General features: G+C 61.1%; 1 protein-coding gene across 10 annotated transcripts in view; it reads left to right on the top strand.

Annotated features, from left to right (window-relative positions):
• Positions 1-16,341, top strand: part of FAM131A (family with sequence similarity 131 member A) — a 46,980-nt gene extending 30,639 nt beyond the window's left edge. For 5 of the 10 annotated variants that reach the window (XM_054040575.1, XM_054040574.1, XM_054040582.1 and 2 more), the window contains 4 exons: positions 1,430-1,523; positions 1,827-2,009; positions 5,704-5,832; positions 9,030-16,341. In XM_054040575.1, the coding sequence (XP_053896550.1) occupies positions 1,430-1,523; positions 1,827-2,009; positions 5,704-5,832; positions 9,030-9,523 (900 nt within the window). In that variant the 3' untranslated portion in view covers positions 9,524-16,341. The remainder of the gene's footprint in view (positions 1-1,429; positions 1,524-1,826; positions 2,010-5,703; positions 5,833-9,029) is intronic. The other 5 variants (XM_054040578.1, XM_054040576.1, XM_054040577.1 and 2 more) reach the window with 2 other exon arrangements.
• Positions 16,342-16,643: the final 302 nt, after the last annotated feature.

The following is a 16,643-nucleotide window of genomic DNA, read 5'->3' as shown; positions in this document are numbered from 1 at the left end:
GCCCCTGGTGCTTGTAGAGTAGGGGAAGCTGCCGCTGCTGCCGCGCAACGTGCTTCTCCTAGCCTACAGCATCTTCAGCCTCCTTACCTGCCTCATTATCTCCAGTGCCAGTGGGCTGTGCCTGTGTGGGGGAAGGCGGGGGCACCTCCCAACTATAGTACTGTACTGTACGGCAAAAAAAAAATTCCGTGGAACCTAACCCCCCCATTTACATTCATTCTTATGGGGAAATTGGATTTGTTTAACATCGTTTCGCTTAAAGTCGCATTTTTCGGGACCAGAACTACAACGTTAAGTGAGGAGTTACTGTACTGAATTGCTTTTTTTTGGTCTCTGCTGCTGCCTGATTGTGTACCTCCCGTTCCAAATGTGGTGTGTGGTTGTCTGGGGTTTGTATCTCTGAGGTTCTACTGTACTTAGGAGCTGAGGGGATAGTCTCGTCAGAGAATTTAGTTGCCAAACTCTAACAAGTCTCTACTGAGCATGTACACACAGATTTCTTCAGAGATGTATAACTTGGTCAAATTTGGGCGGTTTTGCCTGGAAACAGAAAAAGCACATCTCTGACGCCAGGGTGATGCCCCTGCCAAATGTTGTGACCCCCCTGCTCCAAAGGATGGGGGTGCTGGAGCTTCCAAAGAAAACAAGTTGTCAGAATATTTTGTAGCAAATGCAAAACAACGTATTTTTTCTTAACTTTGCTCTTGGAAATAGCTGAATCATTTTAGCTGAAAATTTAAAATATATGAATATATTCAGCCTGAGGCAGGCACCTGGCATGGAAAATTTCAACCCAAACAGTTAAAGTTTGGCAAGTAATAATCAGCTGAAAACAGGGACCTATAATGATAACTGTCAGGTAAACTTAACTATACACATCACTTCAGCTCCACCTATAATATATAGTATAGATTTTTAAAGGCAAAATGACATTTAGGCACATTGTTCCTACAGAACGTCAATGAGTCTTGAGCCATCAGTCTATCTGGTCTCCATTGCCACTGCAAATATTTGAGCACCTATCAGGACGCTCTGAATAATCTCTTGCCTATGTGGGCCGGGCCATGTTCAAGCCAATCTATATTAATGTTTCAAGTGAGATTTCAGGCTGTACCAAACATTTTGGGAGAATGGGGTGTGTCTTACAAGCCCCCGGCTGCGTTTCCCTCAAGTGCCTTTAAACTGTAACTGATAAAGTGCAGTGGGGCCGGAGACAGAGAGAGGGTCACTGTCCTGGACTCAGGGTGGAGACTCGGAGGCAGCTGGACTCGGGTTCCTCTGTGGTGAAAGGGGTTAATTGAGTCAGGGAGTGTTGACTGATGGCTCTATCCCTCTCTCTCCATATGGGATCTCTGTCTCAAGGGATAGCAAACGGCAGGTGCCCAGAGTGCTGGGGCGGGGACTTACCTACTTCTCTTCTGTGTTGAAGGTAAATGTTGAAGACACTGTCGAAATGTTACCCAAGTCCCGGCGAGCGCTCACAATCCAGGAGATTGCTGCCCTCGCCCGGTCCTCCCTGCACGGTAATACCAGGGGGCCTCGTGTGCGTGTCTTGGAGGGGTCTGCCATTGGGGGGTATCCTACTAGAAGAGGGGAGTTTCATGGGATTTGGAGTGGGGGTGGGGATGTCTCACTGGGGTTTGTGTCATCTGTGGGACGAGCTTATGGGGACAGAGAGTGTCTCATGGGGGGGTTCCCCAGGGATATCTCATTGGGGGATGGGGGTGTCCCATTGGGGGTGACATGGGTGGGTGCTGGATTTCCATAGCCCCCCCTCCCCCGGAGCCCTGCCCGCTGCAGTCCCTGATGCTGCCCGGTGTGTTCAGGTATCTCGCAGGTGGTGAAGGACCATGTCACCAAGCCCACGGCCATGGCGCAGGGCAGGGTGGCGCATCTCATCGAGTGGAAAGGCTGGTGCAAGCCCACGGACTCCCCGGTGGCTCTGGAGAGCGCCTTCAACTCCTACTCGGACCTGAGCGAAGGGGAGCAGGAGGCCAGATTCGCAGCAGGTGGGAGCGGTGCGAGGGGCCCGGGCGCATGGACCCCAAGAGGCTCCCTTGAGAGGGTGATGAAGGGGAGGCTTCCCCCCAGTTAGAGGAATGGCAGGAGGGTTATTGCCAGGCCCATCACAGAAATGGGGCCCTGCCCCACAGAGCTCCCCAGGGGGACCCAGCAGAGAAATGCGGGGAAGGAGAAATGAGGACTAAGCCCCCACTCTCGGTTTGGGCAGAGGGGGGGTTAACACCCCCCTCATTGGGGGAGAGGGTGGAGTTACCCTTCATTGGGGCGTTGTGAAGCACCCCGGTGTGGTCCCCTCCCCCTGCAGAACCTAGAGGTGGTGGGGCTGAACTCTGAACAGCACGCCCTAGCCCCCGGCTGAGCACGGCTCGCTCCCCTGCTGTGGTAGAGAGGGACACGCCCTTCCCACCGGCTCCGCCCTCAGGGCCGTTCGGTGCCACTCCCTTGCTGGTAGCGATCCCCATTGGCCCATCCCTGCAGCTCAGACCTGGGTCCTGCTCGGCCGGGGAACAGGGGACAGCAGGGCGGCGCTGTCGTGTAGGGCACCCCCTCTGCCCGCTGTGGGGGTTCGCCCTGACGCCTCAGTGAGGCCTCCACACGCGCTGTTGGGATGGACGCAGCAGCCAGGCCACAGCAAGGCAACATGGAGAGCGTGCCCCCGCCCTGCCAGGGTCTGCAGACGGCACAGACAGTAGCCAAGGCTCTGCGCTCACCCCAAGCGCCCGTGTGGGCTTTGCTCGCCAGCTCTTTACAGAGCACTGTTGGCAAGTGGGTCTGTTTTGCCACAGCCCGGAGGGGATCCGGCCTGCCAGGGAGGGAGGCGAGGAAGGGCCTGTGTCCTGGTTATCGCTCTCTGCTCCCCTGGGCGGGCTCTTCTGAGCTGGCAGGACCCGGCAGGCTCTGTCCTTGGAGATTCCTGCAGCACCAGGCTGGGAGCTGAGTCACTGAGCGAGTGGGAAGGAGGGAGCGGAGCCAGAGAGGGAATCATTAACCCGCCCCGCCCCAGGCAGGCAGGGGCTGAGCTCTGAGTGCCACCCGTCTCAGCTGACCGCCCAGCGTCCCAGCCCCGCAGCACCACCCTGACCGCTGCCCCGGGACAGGCAAGTGCCTGCTTAGCGGAGCCCTGTCATGTGAGTGTCACCAAGGCAGCCAGCCAGCCCCGCGGGCTGCAGAATTCACTGGCAGAAAGAGGGGGCAGGGGCACAAGGACACGCATGTTGTCAGATCTGATCAGCTCATTGTCTAGCACAGAATCTAACCGCCTGCCCCTGGCAGCGGGAGAAGCCAGTACCCTATCGCTTCGCAGGGAGGGGAACCCTCTCAGCTGGCTGGCAGCACATGGGCGTGCAGTGTGGTGCATCGGGGTGTGCAATTGTGTGCATGGGGGGGGTGCAACCTTTGCATTTATTAAGGGCCCCATCCAGGAGCTCTGCTAATCCCTGGGCTCTCAACCTGGGGGTCACAAGCCAGTGTAAGGGAGACAGTTACCCTGCCCTTCCCACATTGCTGCTACATGGGAGGCTGGCTGCCAATGCACGAGTTATACAGACCTCAGATAGCCTGCGCTCCTAGCCAAATCCAGCCTCAGTCCACTCGGTAACAAGCCAGGACCTCCATTCCACTGCAGACGCTGATGGTAGGGGGAGGGAAGCGTTCCTTCCCACCCCCCACCATCGCCTTCCCTGCCCTGGCAGCCTGGCATTTGCTCGCCCCTCCAATGATCCTCTCTAGAGAAATGGTCCTGGTGGCTATCAAATGATCTGGTCTCTTTAAAAGTCCAGGCACAGAGTCTGTCTGCACGGCCGGAGCATGCTGCTGCCTGGTGCCGAGACACAGACTAGACGGGCCGGAGCCGCGTTCCAGCCCTTGCCTTTGCTGCTGTAAATCACCCCCTGCTTCGTCCCCACCCACAGCCCCAGCCTTGTGCCATCACCACCCTTCCCCCTCCCAATGTGGTCTTTCCCTCGTCTCTCTCTAGCGCCTCTCCCTGTGGGGGTCTCTCTGGTCTTCAGTGCAGTCCCTGGGGCTGTGGGGAAGGCAGACAGGCAGGTGGGGGCTGAGGAAGTTGCTGGCTGTGGGAAGGCTGCAGGAGCGGCACCCCCTCGGGTCGGAGGCCAGGGTGAATACCCCACATGGGACAGGTGAAGGGTAGATTTTAACGAGCCCCTCGCTGCCGTGCAGGCTGCATTGCAAAGAACAACAGGCAGGGAGGCAGATGGGGCTGGACTTGGGGGGGAGGGGGACCCTAAGTTGTGGAGAAAGACAAGATCTGAAGGAAGTGCCATAAGTAGCCAATGTGGGCCCCAAATCTTCCCCAGAGCCCTGGTGGCAGGGCCAGGGCGGGAGGTTGAGCCAGCCCCCTCGCTGGGTCGAAGGCACATTCCTACAGTGGGCCCCGCTGGCTCCGGGGGTCACACCTGGCCGGCGAGGGGCACAGGGCTGCTGGAGGGAGCAGGGAGTCACCTTGGGGGCTGGGTGGGGGCTGCAAAGGTATGTTCATAGCTGCTGGGCGGTATCAGGAACTGGCCGCAGTTTGCGGATTCACCCTGAGCCTGGGTCTGACTCAGCACCCAAGACCCTGCTCCCCCAGCCGTCCCCACCCCCGCCAGCCCCGCCGCGGAGCCTAGGTATTTCTCCTGGCAGTGGACCGGGCTTTGCAGGAGGCCGACCAGGCCGTCAGCTGCATTCCCTGGGTGGTGGCAGATCCTTGAGCCTGGCAGAAGTGAAGAGTTAAGGCTGGTTCCCGGGAGAGCTGGCGCATTCAGCAGGGAGCTGCCCCCTCCCTGGCATCTGGGGGAAGGTGACGCACGGCGGCAGCTGCAGCCCGGAATTAACCAAACAAGCTGCTCTTAACAACAGGGTTTGTTGTTCGCTGACAAGCAAAATTAAAAAAGAGCGGGCCCGATCCTGTGTGGTGCTGAGCCCCCATTGGCGCCGATGGGCCCGATCCTGCGCTGAGCCCTGCCGCAGCCCCCTTTGACTCCAATGGGCCCGATCCTGCAGAGTGGTGAGCCCCCCTCAGCCCCACTGACTGAGATGGGCCTGATCCCCCACTGACTCCAATAGGCCCAGTCCTGCCTGGTGCTGAGTCTTCTCTGCCCCACTGATTCCACCAGGCCGGTCACCCTGTGAAGTGCTGTGCCCGTTCAGCTCCCATTGGTTCCCCTGGCCCAGCTGCCCCCACGTGGGCTGCAGTGTCAGGCCCTCAGTGAGAACAGAGGGGTGCTCTGTCTTGCTCCCGGACCACCTGGTCTTCGTTCAGCTCTCCCATCGGGGAGCACCGGTGCTCTGCTGGGCCCGGGCATGCCGGAAGCCAGCTCTTAGCACAGGGCTGGGCCCAGGGGACCGAGTGACACACGAGGATCCGGAGTTGCGGCCGGTGGAACCAGCGCCTGCACAGGTTTCAGTGGACAGGGCAGGGCGTGCCAGTGATGTGGGGTCCCCCCGCTCCCTACACACCCGCTCTGGGATTGATGAGCCAGTGATCAGGAGTCCAGTCCAGGCTGTGGCTAGGTGGCCATGGCATGTGGTGCTCAGCCTTGGTTCTCCCGGTGCAGCAGTACCCACCCCGAGGGGTCCCTGCCCCGCATGCTGGGACGGGACACCCAGTGTTACCCTGCACCTGCGAGGGGCCGGCGGCTCCCCCTCCTGAGAGCTCACTGGTCTCCCTCCCTGCCTCCCCAGGTGTGGCCGAGCAGTTTGCCATTGCCGAAGCCAAGCTGAAGGCTTGGTCCTCCGTGGACGGGGAAGACTCCAATGACGAATCCTACGACGAGGACTTTGGGACAAACACCAACAGCACCCAGCCAGCTGGTGAGCGAGCAGGAGGCATTGTCCACATCCATGGGGACCCAGGGGCCCTCACCCACCCAGGGGCCCTCCCTCTGGGGAGCAGGAGGCTCCATGCATGTCAGGCAATGGGGCAGGAGCTCCCCACCTGTGTCATGTGCCGGAACAGGGGAGAGAAGATGGGGGGCTATGGGGTCCCTGGGTGCCAAACTGGACTGAGTAGATCTGTGTGGGTTAGTGCCAGACACCGTGGGGCCAACCCCTGGCCAGTAGGTAACTAAATAGAGATATCCCCTCTACAGAGATGGGGAAACTGAGGCAGGGAGCCCAAGGCCTAGAGTCAGTGGCAGAGACAGGGATAGATCTCCACAATTCAGCCCCCAGCCCCCCGTTTCATACACACAGGATGACCCTGCTGTTTCCTAGGCCAGGGGCTCCCCAGGGTCTGCTGGGTGTGCGGTGCCCAGAGCTGACTGGATCATTCCCAGGGAGGGCGCACCGTACCGCTGGCGGCTCCAGCCCTTCTGTTCGGCGCGCGCGGCGCTGTGCAGGCAAGCAGGGGGGCTGGCACCGAGCTGCGGTGGAGCAAGTGTGGCATGGGTCATTCCCCCTCGACTCGGCCTTGCGGAGGGCGGGTGTTTGTGAGCGGGAGCTGAAGGAAGCAGGCAGAGCTGGGCTGACTGGGCTGGGTGGGCACTGGCCCATGGGGAGCAGGGAGAAAAGCATGCAGGCAATGGGCATGGAGCCCAGCCCCAGGGCTGGGGGCCGAAGGAGCCCCATCTAGCCGCACACCGGGCTTGCCTCATGGACGGCTGCCCTGCATTGGGCAGGGGCTCACTGAACTGCCAGGCGATGCCCGGGTCCCTCCCCTGAGAGCGCCAGGCGGTGCTGAGTGGTTCCCCTTCCAAAGCGCCAGCGTTACGTGTCCCCTACCAGGGCGCTGCCCGCTCTCCTGGCTCCGCCAGGGCCGGAAGACGTTCGCAGCCTTCTGCAGCTTTGGTTACAGCTTTAGATACGTGTGTCCCCGGCCCTTTGAACTGCCTCACTGCTCCCCCCTTTTCCAGGTGATTCATTCAAGCCTGGGGCAGATCCACGGGCCCTTGCCCCCCCCCGCAAACCTTGGGCCAGGCTGCAAGTCGGCCATTGACTCCTCTCTGCCTTCTGCCCCACCGCCCGCGTCTACCAGGCACAGCACCTCACCTCTCCCCTTCTTGTGAGCCTAGGGGACCTGCACAAGTCTCAGTGGGCAGCGCAGGGCATGCCAGTGCTCCCCCCTTTCCGAGGCTTTGTGGGGGGCCAGCCTGAGAGGGACCTCAGGGCGCGTCCCCTACATCAGCCCCTGCCGCTGTGGCAAACAAAAAGGAAGGAGAGGCCGATGCACGTGTCCTCTCCAGGCGTGTAATCCGTGTCCTTCTGTGCAAACAAAGGTGCTTTCTCACAGTCATTAGATGCCCTCTAATCTCGGGCAATTTGCATATCAAAGGCAGTCAGCAGTAATCTGCCCACACTCCATCCCGAGAAGTGTCTAATTGCTCTTCTGTAATTAGAGGGAAAGTGGAAGAGCTGGTGGATGGGAGCCGGGGCCTGATTGGGTTTATGGGCGTGGCATGGGGCACCGCGGGCATTGGTCCCGTGGCCCCATCCCCCCGTCACGCTCTGAAACGTGCCCCCAACCCCTGGGAGTACTGACGGGCTGCATTTCCTGGGAGGGACCTGGCTGGGATTCAGCCCTCCCGGGGCGTTGGGGCTCTGAGCCTCAACAGAAGGCGACTTGTGGGGCAGGGGGCAACCCACTGATTCCTGCTGCAGCCCCAATGTCCAAACTCGGTGCAAAATTCATGTGTTAGAATCAAACCTTTAGAAGTTATTTTTTACCAAGTCCCTGGTTGGATTTTCAGGAGCAGGGAGGGTGAGAGGGTTGCATGGCTGGGGAGCGGGCCCTGTGAACGCTGGTTGGAAAGGGGCCTCTCCACACACAGCTCTGCCAGTGCCCCTCAGTCCCAACCCCCAGAGCCCCTGAGCTTCCCCACATAGCTCCGCCAGTGCCCCTCAGTCCCAACCCCCAGAACCCCTGAGCTCCCCCCCCCAGCTCTGCCAGTGCCCCTCAGTCCTGACCCCCAGAGCCCTGAGCTCCCCCTCAGCTCTGCCAGTGCCCCTCAGTCCCGACCCCCAGAGCCCCTGAGCTCCCCACACACAGCTCCGCCAGTGCCCCTCAGTCCCGACCCCCAGAACCCCTGAGCTCCCCCGCCAGCTCTGCCAGGGTTCCTGTTGTGCCCCACAGCTCCCACGGGGATGCTCTGGGGCAGATTTTCCAAGGCGCTGTGCACCCAGCGTGCTGGGCACTGCCCAGAACCTGGACCTTAGTCCTTGCAGGAGAGCAGGGCTTTGGCTCGGGTCAGAGGATGCCCAGGAGCGCAGTATTCACTGGGGCTGAAAGGCATGGGCCCCGTGGGGCTGGGGCCCAACCCGGCCTCTAGCCCACGCTCAGGTCGTTGGGATGCGTTTGTTTCTGTTGCATTTCCTTGAGGCACCCTTTTCTACAAGTTGCTTCCCAGGGGTTGGGCCTGTGGCGTTATTCTAGCCATTGTGGGATCTGCGAAGGCCAGGCCTTGCTCAGGGCGGGGGGAGCCCAGCCCAGCCCAGGCGTGGGTCAGCCGTAATGCTGTCACTTCCTGGCTCTCCACAGTGACACAGCTACTTGGCTGGATGCCCACAGCTGCCAGCAGTCCCATCCGTCCGGGGCGACTGCTGGCCTGGTCAATGTCCTGGGTGCATGATGCGCTGCGCCTGTCTTGGCAGCAGCTCCCTCCCTCACCCACCGCTTGGCTGCAGCTGGTACCACCTCTCCGCTGTTTGCAAGAGGGGCTGCGGGCAGCTGTTGTTGAGAGACAGAGGCCGCCAGGCTGGAGCAGGGGAGGGCGTCTCTAAAGCTAATGGGAGAGGAGGCTACAGTGCATGGGACAGAAAGATCCCTCCCTGGGGGCCATGTGGGGAGGGGGAGCGAAAGGGCCAGGGGAAGCAGCCAAGGTGTGGGGGGGAAGACCCGCTTTAATCCACTTCTCCCCTCGGGCGCATGCAGGAGGCCTGGCACTGCCTGGCACTGCCTAGCCGGCTGCTGGGATACTCCCCCCAGTGTCCATGGCGCTGTGGGGAGAGAGGGAGGCCATGCCGGGAGGGGGAAGCCGTACTGCTGAAGCCAGTTCCCCCGTTGTGTGTTGCAGATGCTGCAGGCCAGCTGCCGCCCGGCTCCTTCCTGAAGGATCTCCTCCACAGCCGTCTGTGTCAGCTCAGCGTCCGGCAGGGCTCCTGCGAGCCCGAGAGCGACTCCTCCCAGACCATCTCCCCGGAGACCCTGTGCTCCAGTCTGTGCAGCCTGGAGGACGGGCTGCTCCTCAAGGAGCTGGGCTCGCCGGGCGAACTGGCCGCCAAGCTGCTGGGCTCCCTGGCCGGAGGGGAGGAGCTGCTCCCTCAGACTGGAGAAAGTGCCTTCCGGAGCCTGGGACAGCTGGAGTGCCAGGACTCCATGTACTCCATGTCCTGCACGGAGTCCTGCCTCTCGCCCACGGAGGACGACAGCCTGCCCTGCAAGGACTACCACACGGCGTGCAAGCTGCACGGGGACAGCTGCGGGGTCAGGAGGAAAGTCTCCGACGTGGCCTCCTCGGGGGTGGTGTCACTGGATGAGGAAGAGGAGGAGGAGGCTGAAGAGCAGTGAACTGGGCTTGGTCTGTGGCATGCTTCACCTGCCATCTCTGTCCCACTCCGTGACACCCCACTCCCACCTCCGGGCCCCGTTCCCAGAACCGTCTGTTCTCCTTGTGGGCGAGTCCTGTCTGGGGATGGCGTGAGCCTTAGCCGGGCAGGGGAGGATGGTGGAAGGAAAATCCAGCACCCCCACTGGCGGAGACTGTTGAAGCCTGAGGCCTCGCGGCCGGCCGCCGGATGGATTTGCTTGCTGCGTCTCTCTCTCTCTCTCTCTCCCCTCGTCTGTTTTTTTGCATGAGAGTCTTTTGGGGAAAACAAAAAACCCTGAATCGGAGCCGACTGGACCTGACGCCATCTGGGACGGCTCTGAGCATGTCCTGCACCCTGCCTCCGAACCCCTGGGGCGGCGCCTTTCGCTGTCCGGGTGGCATGGCTAGTGCTGTTAAAGCAACACGTGTCTGTTCCTAACGCAGATTAACCCCCTGCCCTGGCCCCCCAAGCCCCGGCTCAGAGCCGGTGCCGCGGCGTAGTGTGCTGGGCTGCTCTGTACTTGACTTGGGAGGTCGTTTTTCAACCCTTTGGCACAAAACCAGCTCTTTGCTTTTATCGTACTGGGTTTTATATCGTGAACCGAGGCAAGGAGACGGCCGAGGGCAGAGCAGGTTTGTCGGGGCGGAGCCGGACAGGAATCGCCGTCTCTGCTGGGACTCCCCGCAGTGGGGGAGGGTGGGACGAGGGGGCACGGGCTGAGTTGGGGGGAGCGCGAGAGCAGATCTTTTTCTATATTTTTGTATGTTGTCTCTGTGTGGCCCTGGCCGGGAATGTTGGGGGACGCTCCAGGGAGACGGGGTGCAGGGACTGGTGCCAGCCCAGCCTCGGCAATGAAGTACTAACTTACCCATTGGACAGCTTGGCCTCCGCAGAGCTGCCGCTGGGGCTGGGCAGTGGGGAGAGCTCATGTTCCCCGTGCTGGAGTAAATCTGACCGATCCCAGGGATACTTTCTGCATGCACAGACACGGGCATGCACCTGCGCTCCCACACGTGTGCCCACAAACGCATGGGCACACACAGACCCTCCCCCACTGTTCACGGCGTGCCATTGAGGGTGCCCAGCATTTTACAACCCCCATTCCCGCCCTGGAGAATTGACCCTCTGCTCCTGCTGCCAGGTCTGAGTTGGGGGCTGGATCGAAATGGGCTGTTTTCTGGGTCGGCCGCGGCTGAAATCTCCTGGAATTTCATGCAAAGCCTCATCCCCCAAACCGACCCCCCAAATCCAGCCCCGACAGCCCTTTGGTCTAGCTCTGTGCAGCGCCGGGGTGCACACGCAGATCTGAGCGCACGCGCGTACACGACCGCGCCAGGCACCTGCCACGGGCCAGTGGGAAACAAAACCCAAGTCCCAGCTGTGGTGAGTGCACCAGGTCGCTCAGGTGGGAGCCCCCTCCCCTCCAGCAGAGGGGCTCAGGCTGGCTCCCGGCGGCTGCAGCTTTTCGCCTTACGGTTCGGGAATGCTGAGCCTGGAACCCAGTGGAAATGCAGGGGCGGGGTGGGGCTGGGCCTGGGGGGATCTCAGCCTCGCCCTGCAGGTTCTCCCATGCTCTCGTGGCTGTGACAACCCCACAGCATTTGCTGCCCCACCTCAGACTGTAGCTCCAACAAACCAGCAGGCACCAGCCCCTGATGTTTCAAAGGCGCGGGGGGCTGGGCTGGGCTAGGCGATGACTCACCTCTGTGCTCCTTCACTCAGGCGCTAAATGGTGCCACATGTGACCCTGGGAGACCTTGGGCATCAGAGATCCCGCGCTCTGCATGTGCCCACAGCCTGGGGAGAAAGGGCAAAGCCGGGTGGGGTGGGGAGGCCAACGTGGCAGCCACCCCCAAACTGAGCTTGTTCATGGTTAAGGGATCCTGCAGCTTTAAGGGCCCTGCTTGGCTGCTAGCTGGTGCTCACAGGGAGGGCCATGATGGGGAGCTGGCTAGGAAGGGAGGGCAGCGTCCCTGGGCCTGTGTGGGTGCCCCGGGGTGGGGAGGGGTCTGGACCATGACCTGCAGGGGCAGCACCCAGGCACTGCCAGCTGGAGAAAGACTGGCTGGGTCCTGATGGCGCTGCTCGCCCTACATTGCGCCCAGCAGCGATCCCCAGGGACAGGGAAGGGCCCCAAGCAAGGGGGCTCCCTTGGGCAGCTGTGAGAGCCGCAGCTCCTGCCCCTCCTGCTCCAGCCAAACCCCGGGCCCTAGGGAGCCCCAGTACCCATGGGCAGTTCTAGGCCCTGGTGTGTTTGGCCTGGCCACCCCCCCACGCTATGGCCTCCCCATGCACCCATGGCTTGTGTTCCCCTCCCCCCACAAGCTATAACTTGTCCCATCCCCCATCCCCCCACTGGCCTGTTCCGCCCTCCCACACATACACAATGGCCTGTCATTCCCTCCCCCCATGGCCTCCCCCATGCACCCAATGGCTTGTGTCCCCCCACCCCCAACAAGCTATGGCTTGGCGTTACCTTCCCCCCCCACCCCGACAATGGCCTGTTCTGTGTCCCCATGCCATAGTGGGTTGTTTCCCCTCCCAAACACAACATTGCCTGGCCATCCCCCCCCACACCCACACACTGTAGCCTGTTCCCTCTCCTCCCCATCCACACACTGACCTGCCCAATGCCCCCTCACACACACTCTATGGCCGGTCCCTGTCCCCCCCCCCCAATAGCTTGTCTCCCCCCTCCATGGCCTGGTGCACCCTGGCCAGTTCTAGTGTCTGCTATGCTATGTTTACCAATGCAATTCATTACAGCAACAGGTGTGCCAGCCGTGAGGCACCCGGCGGACCCTCTCCTCCCCAGTCCCTGATTCCCCCTCACTTCACGCGGTCCCCAAATGTGCCAAACACTCCTCCCCCAGGAGCCGGTGCGGGAGCCCCTAAGAAATGCTGCGGGCTGGGGCCCCGTGCACACCCTGCGCCGCCCCCGGCTCCCCGGAGCGCCCAGCAGGGCCTGCCCCCTCCTGCTTTACCGGAATTCAACCAGCAGATCAAGTGCCTAAAGAGGGGTCAAGCCCGGCCCGTGGAGCTCCTCAGGAACTGACTCCGGGCAAGGGGAGGTTGCATCCGACCCCAGGGCTCTCGAGCACCCAGTCTGTGCCTGCATCTTGGCAGAGCGTCTGCCTGCCTCAGAGATGGATGCTGGGGCGGGGGGATGTGGGAGGGTGTTAGCAAGCTCTTGGGCCAGAGAGTCCGTGTTTGGAGTCCAGGGATGGATCCCAGAGCACTTGGACAAAGCCAAAAGTGGCTCCTGCCGCGCTGCCTGTCCCCGGGAGGCGGGCGGTGCCGTTGTCCTGTCTAGGCCATGGGCCTGAGGAGGAAACGTGCCCCTAGTTGGAGAGCTGATGCTGCTCCCCTAAGGTAGCAGTGACTTTCCAGCCGGGTGACATGGGGCCAAACCCGCTTCCGCCCACGGGCGCATGGCTTGCTCACAACCCAGGGGCAGGCAGCGGGGCCTGAGGGCTTGGGGACGGGGTCCCAGAATGGCTGGCACAGGCTTAGCGCTTGCAGTGACCTTGTAGCAGACAGCAACGGGACATGGCGTTAGGTTTTTCTCCACTGTGCATGGTGGTTTGTTATTGTAGGGTCGCATGAGTGCTGTGGGCTGTGCATGCTGCTGTGTTATTACAGGGTTGCTTGAGAGCGCTGGACCATGCATGCTGCTTTGTTGTTGTAGGGGTGCTTGCAAGCGCTGGGCTGTGCATGCTCTTTTGTTATTGTAGGGTTGCTGATGAGTGCTGGGCCGAGCATGCTGCCTTGTTATTGTAGGGTTGCTTGCACAAGGTCTGAGTCAAAGCCCTTTGAAGTCACTGGAATGGCTCCCCCAGGCTGTGGATGGGGCCCAGAGGTGAGCACGAGCGAGCTCTGTGCCTTCTCGGGGTTGCTCGTCTGCGAGCCCCAGCCACGTACCTACACCCCTAACGGGCCGGGCTGGAAGCGTCTCCCCAGGCGCCGTCTCCCCAGCTGGCAGTGGCTGCTAGATCTCAGTGCTCAGGGTGTGTGGGGGGGAGGTGGTTCTCCTCGCTGGGCATGGGGGAGCAACTGGCTCTTTAACTCAGCCAGGGAACCCCAGGATTTGGGGGAGGAAGGGGAAACTGCCCTGCTCCTCCCCCACCCTCTGCCAAGGACCCCTTCAATCTTCCCTCCCATTGGAGCCAATGGGACCCCCTGGGAGACCTGGGGCAGGCTACGGTCTATATGGGCCCTTGGCAGCAGTCTCTCCTGGGCCACTCCCCACCCCAGGTCTCCCCATGCCCCACTGTGCCCCACACCGGCAGTGCCCACAGGCCGCTCCCCACTGCTGTTGTCAGGCAGCCCCCCGAGCAAGGAGTTTGAGTCTGGTCCCAGCAGGGAGCAGGTGTTTGCATCACCTCCCTCACTCTGGAAGACACTGGCACACAGCTGGGCACTGCCTGCAGGGGTCTGAAACGCCCCTTCCCCCAGGAACATAAGGCAGCTTCGCCAGCCCCTGCTCCCTGCTTGGAGCGGGCGACAGTGGCCCCTTGCCAGCGTGCAAGAGGCTCGCACGCTGCAGCCGTGGGGCAGAGGCGGTGGGAGACCATGCTGGCTCGCTAGCCCCTCCCATCCGAGAGACTCTGGGCACATTCACAAACATGCCCACTTTAACCCCGCCCGTGCCGTGGGCAACACCCCCTTATGAGCGCTGGGGAAACAGAGGCACGGGGAGGGGACGGCCCAGATCCTTAAAGATATTTAGGCACTGAATGCCCATTGATTTCAATGGGAGATAGTCTCCTTCATACCCTTGAGGATCTGTGCTGAAGTGGCTTGCCCAAATGAGGAAAAGAACCCAGGAGTCCTGACCCCTAGACATCTACCCGACCCATTGTAGCATGCGCTCTCCTAGGGAGCCTGGCTCACAGAGAGGCTGCCCCCCCCACCCCGGACAGCCCCAGAGAACTTAATAACGCAACATCTGGAAGGAGAAAAGCAAATAGGAGGGGTTGGCTAGCAGCGCTGGGCAATTACTAGTCCCTGGGCCTTCCCCAGCCTGCGGCAGGAGTGAGTGACTCCAATTGTACTTCACGTGAAGGGGCTGTGCAGGCATGTGGTGGTGCGGTGTGCATACATGTGTGCTTGTGTTGCCCACATACAGGTGGGTGCGTGTGAGTACACATACCCCTCCCCTCACAGCTGTGTGTGCACACATCCCTCCCCTCACATCCACGTGCGGTCACACCTCCTTCCCCTCATATACACACATCCCCTCATACACACACACACCCCTACCCTCACATCTGCGTGTGCACACACTCCCTTCCCCTCACATCCATGTGAGTAAACACACACCCCTCCCCTCATATCCGGATGTGATATGGATGGGAGGGGAGATGTGTGTGTGTGCCTGGAGGTGAGGCATGGGTGAGGGGTGGTGCGCGTGTGTGTGTGTCACACAGGTGTGAGGGGAGGTGTGTGCGTACACACTGCAGTGAGGGATGTGTGTGTATGAGGGGAAGGAGGTGTGACCGCACGTGGATGTGAGGGGAGGGGTGTGTGTACTCACATGGATATGAGGGGAGGGGGGTGTGTCTACTCACATGGATGTGAGGGGAAGAGGGTGTGTGCACATGCAGATATAAGGGGAGGGGTATGTGTGTGTACTCACACAGATGTGAGGAGAGGGGTGTGTGTACTCACATGGATTTGATGGGGGTGTGTGTGTGTACGCACACGGATGTGAGGGGAAGGGGGCGTATGCCCTCTCGGCTGTGAGTGGAAGGGGGCATGTTCACACATGGATGTCAGGGGGCGGTAAGTGTGTACTCACGAATATGAGGGGAGGAGTGTGTGCGCACACGTATGTGAGGAGAGGGGTATGTATGTACTCACACGGACGTGAGGGGAGGGATGTGTGTGTGTGTGTGTATGCACACGGATGTGAGGGGAAGGGGGCGTGTGTGAAGGCATACGGACGTGAGGGGAGGGCTGTGTGTGTGTGTGTGTATACTCACATTGGTGTGAGGGGAGGGATATGTGCACACACGGATGTGAGGGGAGGGCTGTGTGTGTGTGTGTGTGTATACTCACATTGGTGTGAGGGGAGGGATATGTACACACACGGACGTGAGGGGAGGGATGTGTGTGTGTATACTCACATTGGTGTGAGGGGAGGGATATGTACACACACGGACGTGAGGGGAGGGCTGTGTGTGTGTGTATACTCACATTAGCGTGAGGGGAGGGATATGTGCACACACGGATGTGAGGGGAGGGGTGTGTGTGTGTATACTCACATTGGCGTGAGGGGAGGGATATGTACACACACGGACGTGAGGGGAGGGATGTGTGTGTGTGTGTGTGTATACTCACATTGGTGTGAGGGGAGGGATATGTACACACACGGACGTGAGGGGAGGGCTGTGTGTGTGTGTATACTCACATTAGCGTGAGGGGAGGGATATGTGCACACACGGATGTGAGGGGAGGGGTGTGTGTGTGTATACTCACATTGGCGTGAGGGGAGGGATATGTGCACACACGGACATGAGGGGAGGGATGTGTGGTTACACACACGGATGCGATGGGCGGAGTGTGTGTGTAGCCCGTAGCCGGGCAGCAGGCTGGGAGCGGGGAGGCGTGTCCCATGGACCCTGTCTCGGTTCCCCAGGAGCCGTCCCCGGAGCCGCGTGGCCTCGCACTGTGCTTGGGGACCGTGAGCCGCCGGCCTGGCCCTGTGGCCGCTGAGAGCCGCTCTCTGTTGTCCTGTGTCCCAGCTGCCTGTGGCCGTCCTGCCAGGCCTCTAATAAAACGAGTCTTGTTACTGCAGTGCCGTGTGGGCGCCTCCTTGGTGGGGTTCAGCCGCTTCCCTCCACTGGCGTCTTGCGTTCCCGAGGGGCCCGACCCAGGCGGGGACAATGGCCAGCACGGGCCAGGGTTACTACCTCTCGAGGGGATGGCACCCCAGGATCCAGCCCCTGCTCCATAGGGGCCTGCTCACGTACCCCAACCACGGCCAATCCTGCCCGAGGTTCCCCCTCCCTGCTCCAAAGGGGATCCAGCCCCTTCTCCATCCCCGGGGGCTGCGGTGGCCATGGTGACGCTGCCCCCCCCCCATGCTATCTGGGAAC

The sequence above is a fragment of the Malaclemys terrapin genome, chromosome 9 (assembly GCF_027887155.1).
Source record: "Malaclemys terrapin pileata isolate rMalTer1 chromosome 9, rMalTer1.hap1, whole genome shotgun sequence".
NCBI classification, from domain to species: Eukaryota; Metazoa; Chordata; order Testudines; family Emydidae; genus Malaclemys; species Malaclemys terrapin.
This window is presented reverse-complemented; position numbering and strand designations above follow the sequence as displayed.